The sequence below is a fragment of the Erythrolamprus reginae genome, chromosome 10 (assembly GCF_031021105.1).
Source record: "Erythrolamprus reginae isolate rEryReg1 chromosome 10, rEryReg1.hap1, whole genome shotgun sequence".
Lineage (NCBI taxonomy): Eukaryota > Metazoa > Chordata > Lepidosauria > Squamata > Dipsadidae > Erythrolamprus > Erythrolamprus reginae.
Genome location: NC_091959.1, coordinates 48727559 through 48744549, shown reverse-complemented (window position 1 = coordinate 48744549; position 16991 = coordinate 48727559). Strand labels below are relative to the sequence as shown.

The following is a 16991-nucleotide window of genomic DNA, read 5'->3' as shown; positions in this document are numbered from 1 at the left end:
AAGACAAGAAAACAAACAACGGGTGGAAACTAATCAAGCCGGGAAGCAACCTGGAACCGAAATTTCCTAACAGAGGGAACAATTAACCAGTGGGTTATCTCCATCCCTGGAAGCCTTGCAGAAGGAATTGGATCATGGTTTGTCTTATTGGACCTCCTGCTTGGACTAGAAGACCTCCAAGGTCTAAACCAGTGGAATGACTTGCCTCCAGACGTTCTGGGTACTCCATCAAAGGAGATTGAACATCGACCATATTTCCCCCAAAATAAGACCCCGTCTTCTATTTTTTTGAACCCTGAAATAAGCGCTTGGCTTTATTGCCATGCACTCAAAAGTTTGATTGGGTTTATTATCTATATCTATCTGTCTGTCTGTCTGTCTTCCATCAACCTATCATCCATCCATCTTTACATCCATCCATCTTCTATCAACCTATCATCCATCCATCCACCTACCTCCCTAGCTATCTTCCATCTATCTATGTACCTATCATCCATCCATCTTTACATCTATCTATCTATCTATCTATCTATCTATCTATCTATCTATCTATCTATCTATCTATCTATCACCATCCACTTGTCCATCTATCTCCTTCCTTCCATGTTTCCCTGAAAATAAGACCCTCTTCTATTTTTGTGAACCCTGAAATAAGCACTTAGCCTTATTGCCATGCACTCAAATTGCTCGATTGGGCTTATTATCAGGGGAGGTCTTATTTGGGGGGAAACAGGGTATCTACCTACCTACATCTCTTCCATCTATACTCTATGTATCTATCACCCATCCCCTTTCCATCTATCGATCCATCTATCCACCTATCTACCTACCCACCTCTCTTCCATCTATCTTCTATGTATCTATCATCCCTCCCTCTTTTCATCTATCTATCCATCTATCCACCTATCTACTACCTATCTACCATGTTTCCCCCAAAATAAGATCCTGCCTTCTATTTTCTTGAACCCTGAAATAAGCGCTTGGCCTTATTACCATGCGCTCAAAAGCCTAAAGACATTTTCTCCAAAATGTCTTATTTTGAGGGAAACAGTATTTGTCTGAAATGGTAGAGGGTGTCTTACTGGCCCAGGAGTTTGGAGTAGAAGACTTCTTTCCAACTCTGTTGTCCTAGGTTCTCAATCCCAGGCCTCTCAAGACGATTAACAATAGGCAAAGCCTCCAGACGTATCGATAACTATCAAGCCATCGGCCGCAACCCGGGTTTTATTTTTTTGTTCACCTGCATATCTGCAGCGCCTCTTCGACCTGCCCATCGTCTAACGCTCGGAGAGCCAACTGGGACCCCACTTCAACTTCTGACTTTTGAAGGAGGAGCCCCAGTCGGTACAATCTCATTTGGGTCATCTCCTTCTTCATGCCGGGATCTCCCGGCTTGGTCTCCCCGCCTTCCCCTTGCCGATTCCTGCGACTCCTTGCTTTTTCGTAGGCTTGGATGTGGTCTTCGAGAAGCTGAGCCGCCTGTGAAGGATCGCAAAGATCTCTTGGCGAAATGGAGATCTCGAAACTCTCCTGAAGGTGGAAGAAAAATTAATAAACAAACAGAAGCCTTTTTATTTTTATTTATTTATTTAATTTATTTATTTATTATTTAGATTTGTATGCCGCCCCTCTCCGCGGACTCGGGGCGGCTCACAGCAAAATATAACAAATCGTAACAAATCCAAATAAATTTAAAATATTTAAAAAAGTTTAAAAAGAATCTCATTAGCTTATTATTATTATTATTTATTATTATTATTATTATTATTATTATTATTATTACTATTATTATTATTTATTGGATTTGTATGCCGCCCCTCTCCGTAGACTCGGGGCGGCTAACGACAGCAGTAAAACAGTACAACAAAATCCAATACTAAAAAGCAGTTTAAAAAAACCCATTATATAAAAACCAATCATACAGACAAACATACCATACATAAAATTGTGAAGGCCTAGGGGGAAAGGGTATCTCAATTCCCCCATGCCTGGCGGCAGGGGTGGGTTTTAAGCAGCTTACGAAAGGCAAGGAGGGTGGGGGCAGTTCTGATCTCTGGGGGGAGTTGGTTCCAGAGGGTCGGGGCCGCCACAGAGAAGGCTCTTCCTCTGGGTCCCGCCAAGCGACATTGTTTGGTTGACGGGACCTGGAGAAGACCCACTCTGTGGGACCTAACTGGTCGCTGGGATTCGTGCAGCAGAAGGCGGTCCCTGAGATATTCTGGCCCGGTGCCATGAAGGGTTTGATAGAAACATAGAAGTCTGACGGCAGAAAAAGACCTCCTGGTCCATCTCGTCTGCCCTGATACTATTTTCTGTATTTTATCTTAGGATGGATAGATGTTTATCCCAGGCATGTTTACATTCAGTTACTGTGGATTTATCTACCACGTCTGCTGGAAGTTTGTTCCAAGGATCTACTACTCTTTCAGTAAAATAATATTTTCTCACGTGGCTTCTGATCTTTCCCCCAAATAACTTCAGATTGTGTCCCTTTGTTCTTGGGTTCACTTTCCTATTAAAAACACTTCCCTCCTGAATCTTATTTAACCCTTGAACATATTTAAATGTTTCGACCATGTCCCCACTTTTCCTTCTGTCCTCCAGACTCTACAGATGGAATTCATGAAGTCTTTCCTGATACGTTTTATGCTTAAGACCTTCCACCATTCTTATAGCCCGTCTTTGGACCCCTTCAATTTTATTCATATCTTTTTGTAGGTGAGGTCTCCAGAACTGAACACAGTATTATTCCAAATGTGGTCTCACCCGCACTCTATATAGCGGGATCATAATCTCCCTCTTCCTGCTTGTTATACCTCTAGCTATGCAGCCAAGCATCCTACTTGCTTTCCCTACCGCCTGATGGTTGAATCAATGGTATTGATATGTCTGGATAACCAAAAAATAAAATAAAATAAATGTATATAAATAATTAAAATCTTGATTGTGAATACACACTCAAATGAAAATGGAGAAAAATGGAGAGAGAAAACAAACTCTTGTCAAATGTAAATACAGTTGCTTTAATGAACCATTATACCACAGAATAAATATAGCAGAAACGAAAGCAAACACAGAGGAATAGATATTGATAGTTTAAGGAGATTAATGTGTATTAGTAAGCAGGAATTGAAATGATTGCAAATGAATAAGCTGCAAATAAAAAGAATATCCTGCTATATAGCAGGTATCCATTCTAAGTTCTGATATCAAAGTTATTTAATGTATAAAGCATAATGCTTTATTCTGTCTTGTTTGTATGTATGTATGCTTTCGTTTTATGTCACTTTGTTTGTATCAATGTAAATAATCAATAAAGATATTAAAAAAAATATATATCTGGGCAAAATGCAGATCTCAAAACTCTCCTGAAGGAGAAAGAAAAAATAATTTAAAAAACAGAAGCCTTTTTATTTTTATTGTTGAATGAATAGCATTGATAGTTATTTTTTAATTAGAATTTTAAAGATTATTTTTAATGTATTATTAATTGGATTTTTGATACTGTTTTCTGTTTTTTCTGTACATGCTGTGAGTTGCCCCGAGTCCTCGGAGAAGGGCGGCATACAAATCCAATTAAATCTTAAATCTTATTAATAATAATAATAAATAATAATTTATTGGATTTGTATGCCGTCCCTCTCCGTAGACTCGGAATAATAGATCAAAAAATGAGGGGGGAAACCAATATTATGTAGTATTGCATATACTAACAGCAGCCAGAATCACAGTAGCACAATATTGGAAACGAAAAGAATTACCAGACGATTACACATTAACAAAGAAAATTATGAAGCAGATATGTTGACATTAAAATTAAACAACAAAGAAGACTCAGGATATTAAAAAACTTTTAAAGCATTTTATGAATGGTTAGAAATAAGGAAAGAACAAAATTAGTATATAATTATGAATAGATATAAAAATTAGAAGGATGCAGTTATTTAAATAATAACCTTTTAAAGATCAATAATCAACCATTTGATCTGTATTAACCGAGATATTGCAATATTGATTGACTCCAGGTGGTTAAAAGCAGAACAAACATGTATATAAATTAAATAACCAGAACTAACTCTTTTTTCAGTACCACTGTCTGTAATAGCCATCAAAATGATTATGGAGATAATGTGTTTAATGGATGAGAAATAATTTAAATGAATATCTGTTTTTAAATGTGTGTATGTCTAACGGTGTGTCTTTAAGTATTTATATGTTGTGTTTTTAATGTATATACCGTATTTTCCGGCGTATAAGACGACGGGGTGTATAAGACGACCCCCTAACTTTTCCAGTTAAAATATAGAATTTGAGATATACTCGCCGTATAAGACTACCCCCGGCAGGGAGAGCAAAGGTGGCAGCGGGAGTAGCGGAGGCGAGGCGGAGAAGAAAGAAGCGGCGGAAAAGTATAGTGTCTGAGCGGCAGTCCCCTTGGGACTGGGCGGCGTAGAAGTATAAATAAATAAATAAATAAATAAATAAATAAAATCTCTACTTTTTTTATTAAAATAAATTAATAATAAAACAAAACCAAACTCTATTACTATTAAAACTAAAACAACCAGCAAATCCAAAAACATAACTATTAATAAAAACAGGTGAGGGCTGGGGTTTTTTTTCTCTGTTATTATTTAAGTGCTTTTACCATATGCTTTAAATCAAGAGTCACTTCTCTCTCTGTTTCTCTCTCTTTCCTGTCATTCTCTGCCTCAATCATTTTCTCATTTCTCTTCCCCCCTTTTTTCTATCATTTCTCTCTCCCTCTCTCTTCCTTCCACTCCTTTCTCTCTCTTGCTTTCTTCCTCTCTCTCACTCTCTCTCTCTTCCTTCCTCTCTCCTCTCTCACTCTTTCTTTCTTTCCCTCTCTCACTCTCTCTTCCTTCCTGTCTTCTCTCTTTCTTTCTTTCTCTCTCCCTTTCTTTCCTTCTCTCTTCCTTCCACTTTTTTCTCTTTCTCTTTTCCTTCCTTCCCCTCCCTCTCTCCCTTTATATTTATCTCTTCATTCCTTCCTCTCTTCCTCCCTTTCTCTCTCCCTCTCGTTCATTTTTCTCTCCCTTCCCTCCATCCCTCCTTCTTTCCTCTCCTCTATCCCTCCCTCTCTTTCCTTTCTCTCCACGTCTCCGGCTTTGCTGACATGCACAAGGCTCAAGCCAGCTGCCCGGAAAAGCCATGAAGGTCCTCCTGCCCCCCACCCCCAGCAGAAAACACAACGGAGGTCTTCCGGTACCAGCTTGAGCCTCGCGTTGCTCCACCCCGCTTCGCCTGTCATCCTGGACCTCCGTTGTGTTTTCGGGGGGAAGTGGCGGGAAAGCCCTGTGCTGGCCAGGAAAGCCGGGTTTGCTTTCCGTGAAAGCAGCGCGCCTTTTAAACACGCTGCTTTCTTGCAACATTTTCCTGGGGGGGGGGGGGGAGGAGGAGGCCACTCCCCTCCCCCCCCCAGGAAAGAGGTCCAGGAAAGCAGCGTGTTTAAAAGGCACGCTGCTTTCACAGAAAGCAAACCCGGCTTTCCTGGCCAGCACAGGGCTTTCCCGCCACTTCCCCCCCCCCCCCCCGAAAACACAACGGAGGATTACAGGCAGGACGAAGCAGGGTGGAGCAATGCGAGCTTTAAGCAGGCAGCTTCGGCGCGTTTCTTTCGGCGGAAGAGGAGGCGAGGGAGCGGATCGGGCGGGGGCAGCGCCTTCTACTGTCGGCGCCTACCCGCCCCCGCCCCCCCATGGGCTGTCAGGGGGATGGGGACTGCGCGCGGGGCGGTATTTTGGTCTGCGCGGGCGCAGCCTATGGGGAACGGTGCTGTGGAATCAGTATCCGGCGTATAAGATGACCCCCCACTTTGGGAAAGATTTTCAGGGGTTAAAAAGTTGTCTTATACGCTGGAAAATACGGTATTTCAATTAAAAATATTTTTTAAAAAAAAAAGAAAAAAAGGATGAAAGCCAGACAAAGTCAACCTTCACAGGGGAAACAAAATCTAACCTCGCAAGATGTTTGCAATACCACGTTAGTCTCACCTGCAGAGTTACCATAATTCTCAAGGTTTCTAAATCTTTCTCGCGTTCTTCTTTCCGCAAACAATTTTCTGTCCAAAAAAAAGGAAGGGGGAAAAAAAAAGCAAGGGGAAGACAAATAAGAAAGATTATTGAATTGTTCCAAGTTTAAAAACAAAGAAAAAGAAAAGATGATTGAATTGTTCCCAATTTAAAAACAAAGAAAAAAGAAAAAGAAAGATGATTGAATTGTTCCCAATTAAAAAAGAAATAAATAAAGGTGATTGAATTGTTCCCAGTTTAAAAACAAAGAAAGAAACAAGAAAAACACAAACTGTGCAGCATTTACCTTTCTGGAGATGAAGCAGGAATTTGAGAATTTCTACTAAAGTTTTTTTCACCTGCAGCTGCATTTTCTGTTGGTGAAGCAAAATAAGAAAAACATAAAACCATCTGGATTCTGTGCACAGGAAGAAGTCCTAACAACAATATTTTGTTTTTGCAGATGGACCTTTTCTTCGACGGTGTCCACTTCTTCCGCCAATAGAGTTTCCCCCCAAATCAAGGCTCTCTCGGCAATTTCCACGGCTTCAGACGGAGGCAGAGTCTTCAGTAGGTCCACGACCTCCTCTCTCTGGAAGCACAGGCGAGGATTAGGTCCAGCCCTAACACCTAATAATTTCCCCTGGAAATAAGACCCTGTCTTGTTTTTCTTTTAACCCTGAAATAAGCGCTTGGCTTATGATTGGGCTTATTATCAGGGGATGCCTTATTTTGGGGGAAGCAGGGTATCTATCTATCTATCTATCTGTCTGTCTGTCTGTCTGTCCATCCATCCTCTATCATCCATCCATCAATCATCTATCTTTTATCTATCTATCTATCTATCTATCTATCTATCATCTATCTATCTATCATCCATCTTTATTTATCTTCTATCTGTTTATCTCTCTATCCACTCTATCTATATCTATCTATCATCCATCCATCACTTACCTATCTGTCTTCTATCATCTATCTATCTATCTATCTATCTATCTATCTATCTATCTATCGATTGTGTCAACCCCTAACCCCCAACACTTCTCCCTTAGACGCTCCACGATTGATCTCTCCAGGTTCCTAAGAGGCCGGTAAGGGGCGTCCATAAGTGCACTGGTGTGCCTTTCGTCCCCTGTCCAATTGTCTTTCCTCTCTTTCACCTATTTTATATATTCTCTTCCTTTCATATATCCTCTCCTCTAAGTTCACTTTTATCCTTATATATATTATCACATGCCTATTTTCTTCCTATGTATTTATGTATTGGACAAATGAATAAATAAAAAATAAATACATAAATAAATATCTATCAATCACCCATCGATCCATCAATCTGTGTTACCCTGAAAATAAGACCCTGTTTATTTTTTTTGAACCCTGGAATAAACGCTTGGCCTTATTGCCCTGCACTCAAAAGCCCCAATTGGGCTTATTATCAGGGGAGGGCTTACTTTGGGTGAAACAGGGTGTCTGTCTGTCTGTCTATCCATCCATCCATCATCCACCTTTCTATCTTCTATCAGAGTTGGCCTTCTCCGGGTCCCGTCAACTAAACAATGTCGTTTGGCGGGACCCAGGGGAAGAGCCTTCTCTGTGGCGGCCCCAACCCTTTGGAATCAACTCCCCCCAGATATCAGAGTTGCCCCCACCCTCCTAGCCTTTCGTAAGCTCCTTAAAACCCACCTCTGTCGTCAGGCATGGGGGAATTGACATGTTCCTTCCCCCTAGGCTTATAAAATTTGTGTATGGTATGCTAGTGTGTATGATTGGTTTTTAACTTGTGGTGTTCTTAAAATTAATTTAATATTGGATTTGTCTTGTATTGCTGTTGCTGTGAGCCGCCCCGAGTCTGCGGAGAGGGGCGGCATACAAATCTGATTAAACTAAACTAAACTAAACTACCTATCGTCCATCCATCCACGCTAAGAAGCCCCTCCTTGACCAAAGGTTTTCTCTGCTCCCTGCATTCAAACTCAGGGCTCCAACCTGCATTTGAACTCGGGGCTTTGTGGGGACCCCCGTCTGCACCTTTTCTTTCTCGACGAGGTCCGCGATCTTCCACACGTAGACTTCGGCGGTGGGCAACATGTAGGCCTTTATGATTTTCAGGGCGTCTCCCAAAGCAGAGGGCCTGTCCTGTTTGAGGATGTACTTGGACAGCATCTTGGGGGGTGATCAAAAATCAGATCATTGTTTGTTGGTGTCCAAAAGACGGGATGTTTCCGAGCTTTTATCAAAGGGGGGTGGGGTGGAATCCCTTACCAAAATCATCTGCCTGTCGTTTAGAAGGTTGGTGTCTCGGATGCTGTAGCTTCGCAGAAGGGTCTTCATTTCCATCAGCCGGTAGCCCTCCTCCAGCAGTTTCACCCTGCCACGAAAGGCAGCTCCTTTCATTTATTTTAATATAAAATAAACTTTTATTTATAAACATATATATATATATAATGGGTACCTCTACTTACGAACTTCATTCGTTCCGTGACCAGGTTCTTAAGTAGAAACGTTTGTAAGGAGAAGCAATTTTTCCCATAGGACTCAATGTAAAAGCAAATAAGGCGTGCGATTGGGGAAACCACAGGGAGGGTGGAGGCCCTGTTTCCTCCCAGGAGATTCCTAGAGAGGCCCCACGGAGGCTTCTCCCTGCCTTTTCCGGCCCTGTTTCCTCCCAGGAGATTCCTAGAGAGGCCCCACGGAGGCTTCTCCCTACCTTTTCTGGACGTTTCCTGCCAGGAGATTCCTAGAGAGGCCCCACGGAGGCTTCTCCCCACCTATACCAGCCCTGTTATATATCTAATCCTATATCTGTTTTCCCATTAACCCATTTATCACCGAGAAGCTCCTTTTAGAAGGTTATGGAGGATCATGGAGATTACTGACCAGGGTGGCTGGAAGGTCCAGCACAGGCCTTTGTAAGGTCTGTAAACCCTCGCCAAGTAAGGCAACTTCAAAGCTTTTAAATGACCCAGGCCCACTGGCTGTCCAACGGGCTACGGAACCAATACAGGTAGTATTTGATTTATGACCACAATTGACCCCAACATTTCTGTTGTTAAGTGAGTCTCCTGCAGGGGGTCTGTCTTTGGCAGGGAAGAATCATTTTTCTCGCTCGGGGATGCGTCACTAAGGGGCTTAAAGCCACCCGTGGGGTCGTGGGACTCGGAAGGACCGTTCTCTCCCCGCGGAGAAAACCTCTCAAGGCTGCAGACTCTTCCCTTGAGTCGTCTCAAACTTCAAAGCGGAGTTCTGCCCGTCCCTCTCTTACCTGGTGTGCTCCATGTTCAGGTACCGCTGCACTAGGTCTTCCACACCCGGGCTCCAAGGAACATTGGCGCTATGCATTATGGCCAGCACCCCTTCGAAGATCAACTGGAAAGAACGACCCCGTCATTACCCCCAAAACATTTCCCATTTTCCCACCCTGCAATTCGGAGTGGTGTGAGCCTTTTTTCTGACCTGACACCACTGTTCCCTCTAAGCTGCGTGGCCGCGTAGTCGCGCACCCAACAACTAACTGACACGCAGCATTTTCCAATGCTGCGCAGTCGTGATGCCTGAGCTGCCAGGGGGATTTACTCTCTCTCTCACACACACACACGCACACTCTCGTGGCCACAAAAAGATTCGCTTCCCTACCGCCCCCTTCCAAGAGTCTCCAATTTTGCAGCCGTCGCTGATCCTCGCCTCTTCTTCCCTTGGGGGTGGGGCCGGGTGCCGTTTCTCCCCGGCTGCAACAGGCGGTACCCGATCCGCTCCTCCCAAGACTGTTTTTTCCCGCCCGCCTTGCCGAGTCTGCGGTGGGGACACACCTCTACGTTGGACATGCAGTCCAAGACGGCTATGGCTTTCGCTTCCCACGTCGTGTCGAAAATGGAGGACGATTGTGTGCAGTGGTGCAACAGCAGGTCCTGGGTGGGGTGAAAGAATAAAAAAATTATGACATTCAACAGCAACAACACAAGAGCACACAACAGATTCAAACTTAATATTAACCGCTCCAAACTTGACTGTAAAAAATATGACTTTAACAATCAAGTTGTCGAAGCGTGGAACTCATTGCCGGACTCAGTGGTGTCAGCCCCCAGCCCCCAACATTTCTCCCTTAGACTCTCCACGATTGACCTCTCCAGGTTCCTAAGAGGCCAGTAAGGGGCGTACATAAGTGCACTGATGTGCCTTTCATCCCCTGTCCAATTGTCTTTCCTTATCTCATATCTCATATATTTTCCCTCCTTTCCTTCTCTTCTTTCTTACTTTCTATCTTTATATATATTACTTAATGTCTATTCTCTTTCATATGTATTGTATATTGGACAAAGAATAAATAAATAAATAAATAAAAATAAAATTTTACAAATGTATAAATATGAGTTTATTTCTCTTTATCTTTTTTCTTTTCATTTCCTGTTGTTTCCTTTCCTTTGTTTCCCTCTCTCCTTTTTCTCTTTTTCTCTTTTCTCTTCTCTTCTTCTATTTTTTTTTGTATATAAATGTGTATTCTGATATACAACCACACACTTAAAATTCACATACATTCGCGTTGGTACTTGTACAACCCTTTTATTTTATGTATGCCTTCCCTACTTGTCTTCAATCAAGATTATTTATTTATTTAGTTATATTTATTTATTAGATTTGCATGCCGCCCCTCTCCGAAGACACGGGGCGGCTAACAACAGTATAAAAAGGCAATGTAAACAAATCTAATATTAAAAATAATCTAAAAAACCCCCAATTTAAAGAGCCACTCATGCATACAAGCATACCATGTATACATTCTATAAGCCTATTTCAAAAATTTCAATTTCAATTCAATTCCCCCATGCCTGACGGCAGAGGTGGGTTTTAAGGAGCTTGCGAAAGGCAAGGTATTATACTTTTATTATTTTTTTAAAAGAAAGATTCAGAAAAAGGCAGGGGAGTTTTGGAAACCCCTGCCCCCCCAACCCAACAAGAGTCCAACAACATCAAGATGGTGTAGCCCACCAGCAGAGATGGTGGCAGACTCAGACGATGAGAAGACTGGGGCAGTACTTGAGCCAGTGCTGGAGTCTGGGGAAGGCTCTGATGGATGCGCTACATCAGGTGCAGAAAGAGAGCCAGGGCCGTCCGGCATTTCCCAACCACCAGAGAGGCAGCTGCCTTTGGAGGCTGAGATGAGTGAGAAGAACAGCTGGGGCCACCGCAGAGCAGTTAGGAGAGGAGGACAACCGAGGACAAGGAGTCGATTTGGGAAGTAAGGCACAGGTGGACGCTGAATGGCCACCTCCCTGGCTGGGGAATAAATAGAAAGGGGAGTGGTGGTCGTAGGAGACAACAGTTCGTATTTCTGAAGATTTGGCTCATGTGGTTCATGCCTCAGAATGGTTAGAACTTAATCTGCAGCCTTCCAGCTGGGAACTCATCAGGCCTTGCAATTATCTACTGAGCTGATAAGGTGGTTACTGCACTTAACTCTTTGAAGGATTATTGCAGGGGTAGGGAATGTTGGCTCTTCTATGACTTGTGGACTTCAACTCCCAGAATTCCTGAGCCAATCATGCTAGCTCAGGAATTCTGGGAGTTGAAGTCCACAAGTCACAGAAGAGCCAACGTTCCCTACCCCTGGATTATTGCCTGGACTTTTGGGTGGTGGTGGTGAATGCCATTAATTCACAGGAGGTAAATAAAGGGTCCCCCCCCCCCCCCCGTGACAAGGAGTCCGTTCTTGTGTCTGCTAAGGCTGGGTGAGACCACAGCGACTTGTCTCCTCTACCCTCTAGTGCTTTGGAAAAGAGGTTGAAGAAGAAGTCAAGCTATTCCCCAAAGCACCTGAGGGTAGAACAAGAAGCAATGGGTGGAAACTAAACAAGTGGAAGTGATGTGCCGGTGCCTGGAGGCTGTTGGGGCCTGGATGGGTGTCAACAGACTCAAGCTCAACCCGGATAAGGCGGAGTGGCTGTGGGTTTCGCCTCCCAAGGACGTTCCCATCTGTCCGTCCATCACCCTGGGGGGGGGGGGGGGAATCATTGCCCCCCTCAGAGAGGGTCCGCAACTTGGGCATCCTCCTCAATCCACAGCTCACATTAGAGAACCACCTTTCAGCTGTGGCGAGGGGGGCGTTTGCCCAGGTTCGCCTGGTGCACCAGTTGCAACCCTATTTGGACAGGGAGTCATTGCTCACAGTCACTCATGCGCTCATCACCTCGAGGCTCGACTACTGTAACACTCTCTACATGGGGCGACCTTTGAAGAGTGTTCGGAAACTTCAGATCGTGCAGAATGCAGCTGCGAGAGCAATCATGGGCTTTCCCAAATATGCCCATGTTACACCATCACTCTGCAGTCTGCATTGGTTGCCGATCAGTTTCCGGTCACAATTCAAAGTGTTGGTTATGACCTATAAAGCCCTTCATGGCATCGGACCAGAATATCTCCAGGACCGCCTTCTGCTGCACAAATCCCAGCGACCGATTAGGTCCCACAGAGTGGGCCTTCTCCGGGTCCCGTCAACTAAAGAATGTCGCTTGGCGGGACCCAGGGGAAGAGCCTTCTCTGTGGCGGCCCCGGCCCACTGGAACCAACTCACCCCAGATATCAGAGTTGCCCCCACCCTCCTTGCCTTTCGCAAGCTCCTTAAATCCCATCTTTGTCGTCAGGCATGGGGGAACTGAGATATCTCCCCTGGGCCTATATAATTTATGTATGGTATGTTTGTAGGTATGTCTGCTTAAAAATGGGGTTTTTAAACTATTTTAAATTTTGAATTGTAAATTATTAGATTTGTCAGGAACTGTTTTTATTGTGTTGTGAGCAGCCCCGAGTCTACGGAGAGGGGCGGCATACAAATCTAATGAATGAATGAATGAATGAATGAATGAATGAATAAATAAAATAAAATAAAATAAAATAAAATAAATAAATAAATAAAGGAGAGAAGCAACTTAGAACTAAGGAGAAATATCCTCTTAGAACAATTAACCAGTGGAACAGCTTGCCTCCATAAGTTGTGAATGCTCCAACAATGGAAGTTTTTAAGCAGATGTTGGATCACCTTCTGTCTAAGGTAGTGTAGGGTTTCTTGCCTAAGCATGGGGTTGGACTAGAAGACCTCCAAGGCCCCTTCCAACTCTGTTGTTGTTATTATTACCTTTATGTACTGCAGGAGAATTTCATCTTTTTCTAGATGATGGTGGCGCATGTACGGTTCAATATACTTCTCTAAAGCCGCAGGAAGGAGTTCAGCTGCCAAGATTTTGTTAAGCATACAGAACACAATGGTGTTTGGAGTTTCCTAGAGGGTGGGAGAAAGCAACACTGAGCATTGTGTAGAAGGCAAGCGGCTCCATACAATATTGGCAGCTGACCACAAATCTTTACCTACAAATCTTCACCTCACCTACAAAAAGAGATATTGACAAAATTGAACGGCTCCAAAGACGGGCTACAAAAACGGTGGAAGGTCTTAAGCATAAAATTTATCAGGAAAGACTTAATGACCTCAACCTGTCTAGTCTGGAGGACAGAAGGGAAAGGGGGGACACGATAGAAACATTTAAATATGTTAAAGGGTTAAATAAGGTTCAGGAGGGAAGTGTTTTTAATAGGAAAGTGAACACAAGAACAAGGGGACACTTTGAGGTTTGTTGGGGAAAGATCAGAAGCAACGTGAGAAAATATTATTTGACTGAAAGACTAGTAGATGCTTGGAACAAACTTCCAGCAGACGTGGTTGGTCAATCCACAGTGACGGAATTTAAACCTGCCTGGGATAAACATCCATCCTAAGATGAAATACAGGAAATAGTGTAAGGGCAGACTAGATGGACCAGGAGGTCTTTTTCTGCCATCAATCTTCTAGGTTTCTAAATCTTCCCCACCATGATTTATTCTCTATTTTTAAAAAATATCCCCGCTTTCATTTTAAGGATTTGGGGATGGTGTAAACATTTATCCAGTCGTATCCTGAGAGAGACTCCCACGGAGGCTTATGTTGCTTTAATTAATGAACCAACAGAAACATAGAAACACAGAAACATAGAAGACTGACAGCAGAAAAAGATCTCATGGTCCATCTAGTTTGCCCTTATATTATTTCCTGTATTTTATCTTACAATGGATATATGTTTATCCCAGGCATGTTTAAATTCAGTTACTGTGGATTGACCAACCACGTCTGCTGGGAGTTTGTTCCAAACATCTACTACTCTTTCAGTAAAATAATATTTTCTCATGCTGCTTTTGATCTTTCCCCCAACTAACTTCAGATTAACTTTCCCCCAACTAACTTCAGAGGTTAAAAATCTTCAGCCCAACGAAAAGATTAGGTTCTTACAAACGTCAGTTTCACACAGGTTAATTTTTCCTCTTACCTTTTCAAAGTCGCATAGAGCCAGCCGACAATTATATTTTCTGTAGAGATCTACCAACTTCTGTAAGGCGCCGACCAGATGCATCAGCTGGTGGATCTCCTGGTCTCCACTGTCCTTCTGAAAAAACCAAATGGGGGAATTGAGATGCTCTTTCCCCCTAGGCCTTTACAATTTTATGCATGGTATGTCTGTATGTTTGGTTGGTTTTTTAATATTAATGGGTTTTTAATCGTTTTTTAGTATTGGATTATTATTGTACGCTGTTTTATGATCGCTGTTAGCCGCCCCGAGTCTTCGGAGAGGGGCGGCATATAAATCCAATCAAATAAATAAATAAATAAATGAATGAATGAATGAATAAATGAATAAATGAATGAATAAATAAATGAAACCGAGTCTCGTTTTCTAGAGGCAAAACTTTCCTTTCCTCCTTCCTTGGCCATCCGCTGTTTCTTTAGCGTCGCAACTTTAAGCCGTGGGGGCTTCGACTCCCAAATTCCCCCCCGCCAGCCTTAGTCAAAACTACTCACAAAAAAATCCCAGTGGGAGAAAGACACCAGTCCCATATCCCCCACATCTTTGCTGGTAAAAAACACCTCTGCCAGCGCAAGTCCATTTTCTGGCCAGTTGGCCTGTTTGGAAAAGAAGAAAACAATGAATTAGACAACTTTGGGATGAAGAAATAACGGCGTCTCTAAAGGTTTGGGGGCAAATAAAATGTGTTTACTTTGTCCGTCAATTCAAGGCTTCGAGCACGTTCTTCTAACCACTTGGCTACTCTTTTCTGGAGAGAAAAAAAACAGAAGTTACCAGGTGGGTTGTATTATTATTATTATTATTATTATTTGTAGTTAGCTCTGGCCCAGCTCCTGCCCCAAGGACTGTGGATGTGGGGGAGACATCCACATGCTGCAGGACTGTTTTGCCCCCGGTGGAATCTGCTGATGAAGGCTCCTCTGACCAAGAAGACATGAGTGACAGGGAGGAGGAGAGTGGGGCAGACAGCTCAGAAGGAGATCAATTCTCTAGCTCCTCCTTGGATTGTTTTGAATTTTCAAACGTGTGTGTGTCTGAAATTTGTACCTGTGAATTTTGGGGAGGATTCTACCAGAGAGCCCAACAGAACAATTATTATTGTTGTTGTTGTTGTTTTGCTGTTAGAATAGAATAGAGTAGAGTAGAATAGAATAGAATAGAATTCTTTATTGGTCAAGTGTGATTGGACACAGAAGGAATTTGTCTTTGGTGCAGATGCTCTCAGTGTACATAAAAGAAAATATAGATTTGTCAAGGATTATGAGGTACAACACTTAATGATTGTCATAGGGGTCAAATAAGCAATATTAATTAAAAAAAACTTAGGATACAAGCAACAAGTTACAGTCACACAGGCCTAAGTGGGAGGAAATGGATGAGAAAAAACTAGTAATAATAGAAATGCAGACTTAGTAAATAGTTTTAACAGTGTGGAGGGAATTATTTGTTTAGCGGAGTGATGGCGTTCGGGAAAAAACATTCTTGTGTCTAGTTGTCTTGGTGTGCAGGGCTCTGTAGCGACGTTTTGAGGGTAGGAGTTGAAACAGTTTGTGTCCAAGATGCGAGAGGTCAGTCAATATTTTCACCGCCCTCTTTTTTGACCCATTGTGCAGAATACAGGTCCTTGATGGAATAATAATAATAATAATAATAATAATAATAATAATAATAATAATTATTATTATTATTATTATTATGTCAGTACAACACAGCAAACGAGATCACTATGCTGGATTTCGTATTTCATCACCAGTCGGGTGCTTCCCAAGCCCCTAGGACTGCGTGATGTAGCGGTGAATTATGTCTGCCGATCCCAGTCAAGCGGCCTTTTGCAATTGACAGATGGAGATTTTGTCAATTCCGATGGTTTTCAAATGTCCGCTGAGATCCTTTGGTCCTGCGCCCAGTATTCCAAGGACCACTGGGACCACTTTCACGGGCTTATGCCAGAGTCGTTGCAGCTCGATTTTTAGATCTTCGTATTTCACTAATTTCTCTAGCTGCTTCTCCTCAATTCTGCTGTCCCCTGGGATTGCGATGTCGATGGTCCATACTTTGTTTTTCTCCACGATCACAATGTCTGGTGTGTTATGCTTCAGAATTCGGTCAGTCGGAAGTCGGAAGTCCCACAGTAGTTTTGCTTGCTCATTTTCGACCACTTTTTCGGGCTTATGATCCCACCAGTTCTTTGCCACTGGTAGATGGTAGTTCTGGCACAAGTTCCAGTGGATCATCTGTGCATTATTATTATTATTATTATTATTATTATTATTATTATTATTATTATTATTAATTGGATTTTTATCCCGCCCCTCTCCGAGGACTCGGTGCAGTTTACAACATGTGAAAAAAAAACACAGTCCTGAAAATCCAATAAAACTAAAAACAAACAGTCCAAAACCCTCCGTCCCCCCTGGATCTTACCTGTCCGTCAGGTAGAACTCGCCTGATGAAGGGAAGGACCACTTCCTTCAGCCACGGAGGCAGCTCTGGCTGAGGGAAAACCCCAGAGATCGACTCCAGCAAGTCATCCAACGTTTCCTGGCCGAAACCTCTTTCCAAGTCTGCCTGTGGG

General features: G+C 42.9%; 1 protein-coding gene across 1 annotated transcript in view; it reads right to left on the bottom strand.

Annotated features, from left to right (window-relative positions):
* KNTC1 (kinetochore associated 1) overlaps nt 1-16991 on the bottom strand; it is a 105468-nt gene that overhangs the window by 54206 nt on the left and 34271 nt on the right. Inside the window, 13 exon segments of the mRNA XM_070763296.1 lie at nt 1241-1530; nt 6015-6082; nt 6340-6406; nt 6502-6624; nt 8061-8195; nt 8295-8400; nt 9295-9398; nt 9839-9937; nt 13159-13302; nt 14381-14497; nt 14911-15012; nt 15108-15164; nt 16841-16984. Of these exon segments, the coding sequence (XP_070619397.1) occupies nt 1241-1530; nt 6015-6082; nt 6340-6406; nt 6502-6624; nt 8061-8195; nt 8295-8400; nt 9295-9398; nt 9839-9937; nt 13159-13302; nt 14381-14497; nt 14911-15012; nt 15108-15164; nt 16841-16984 (1556 nt within the window).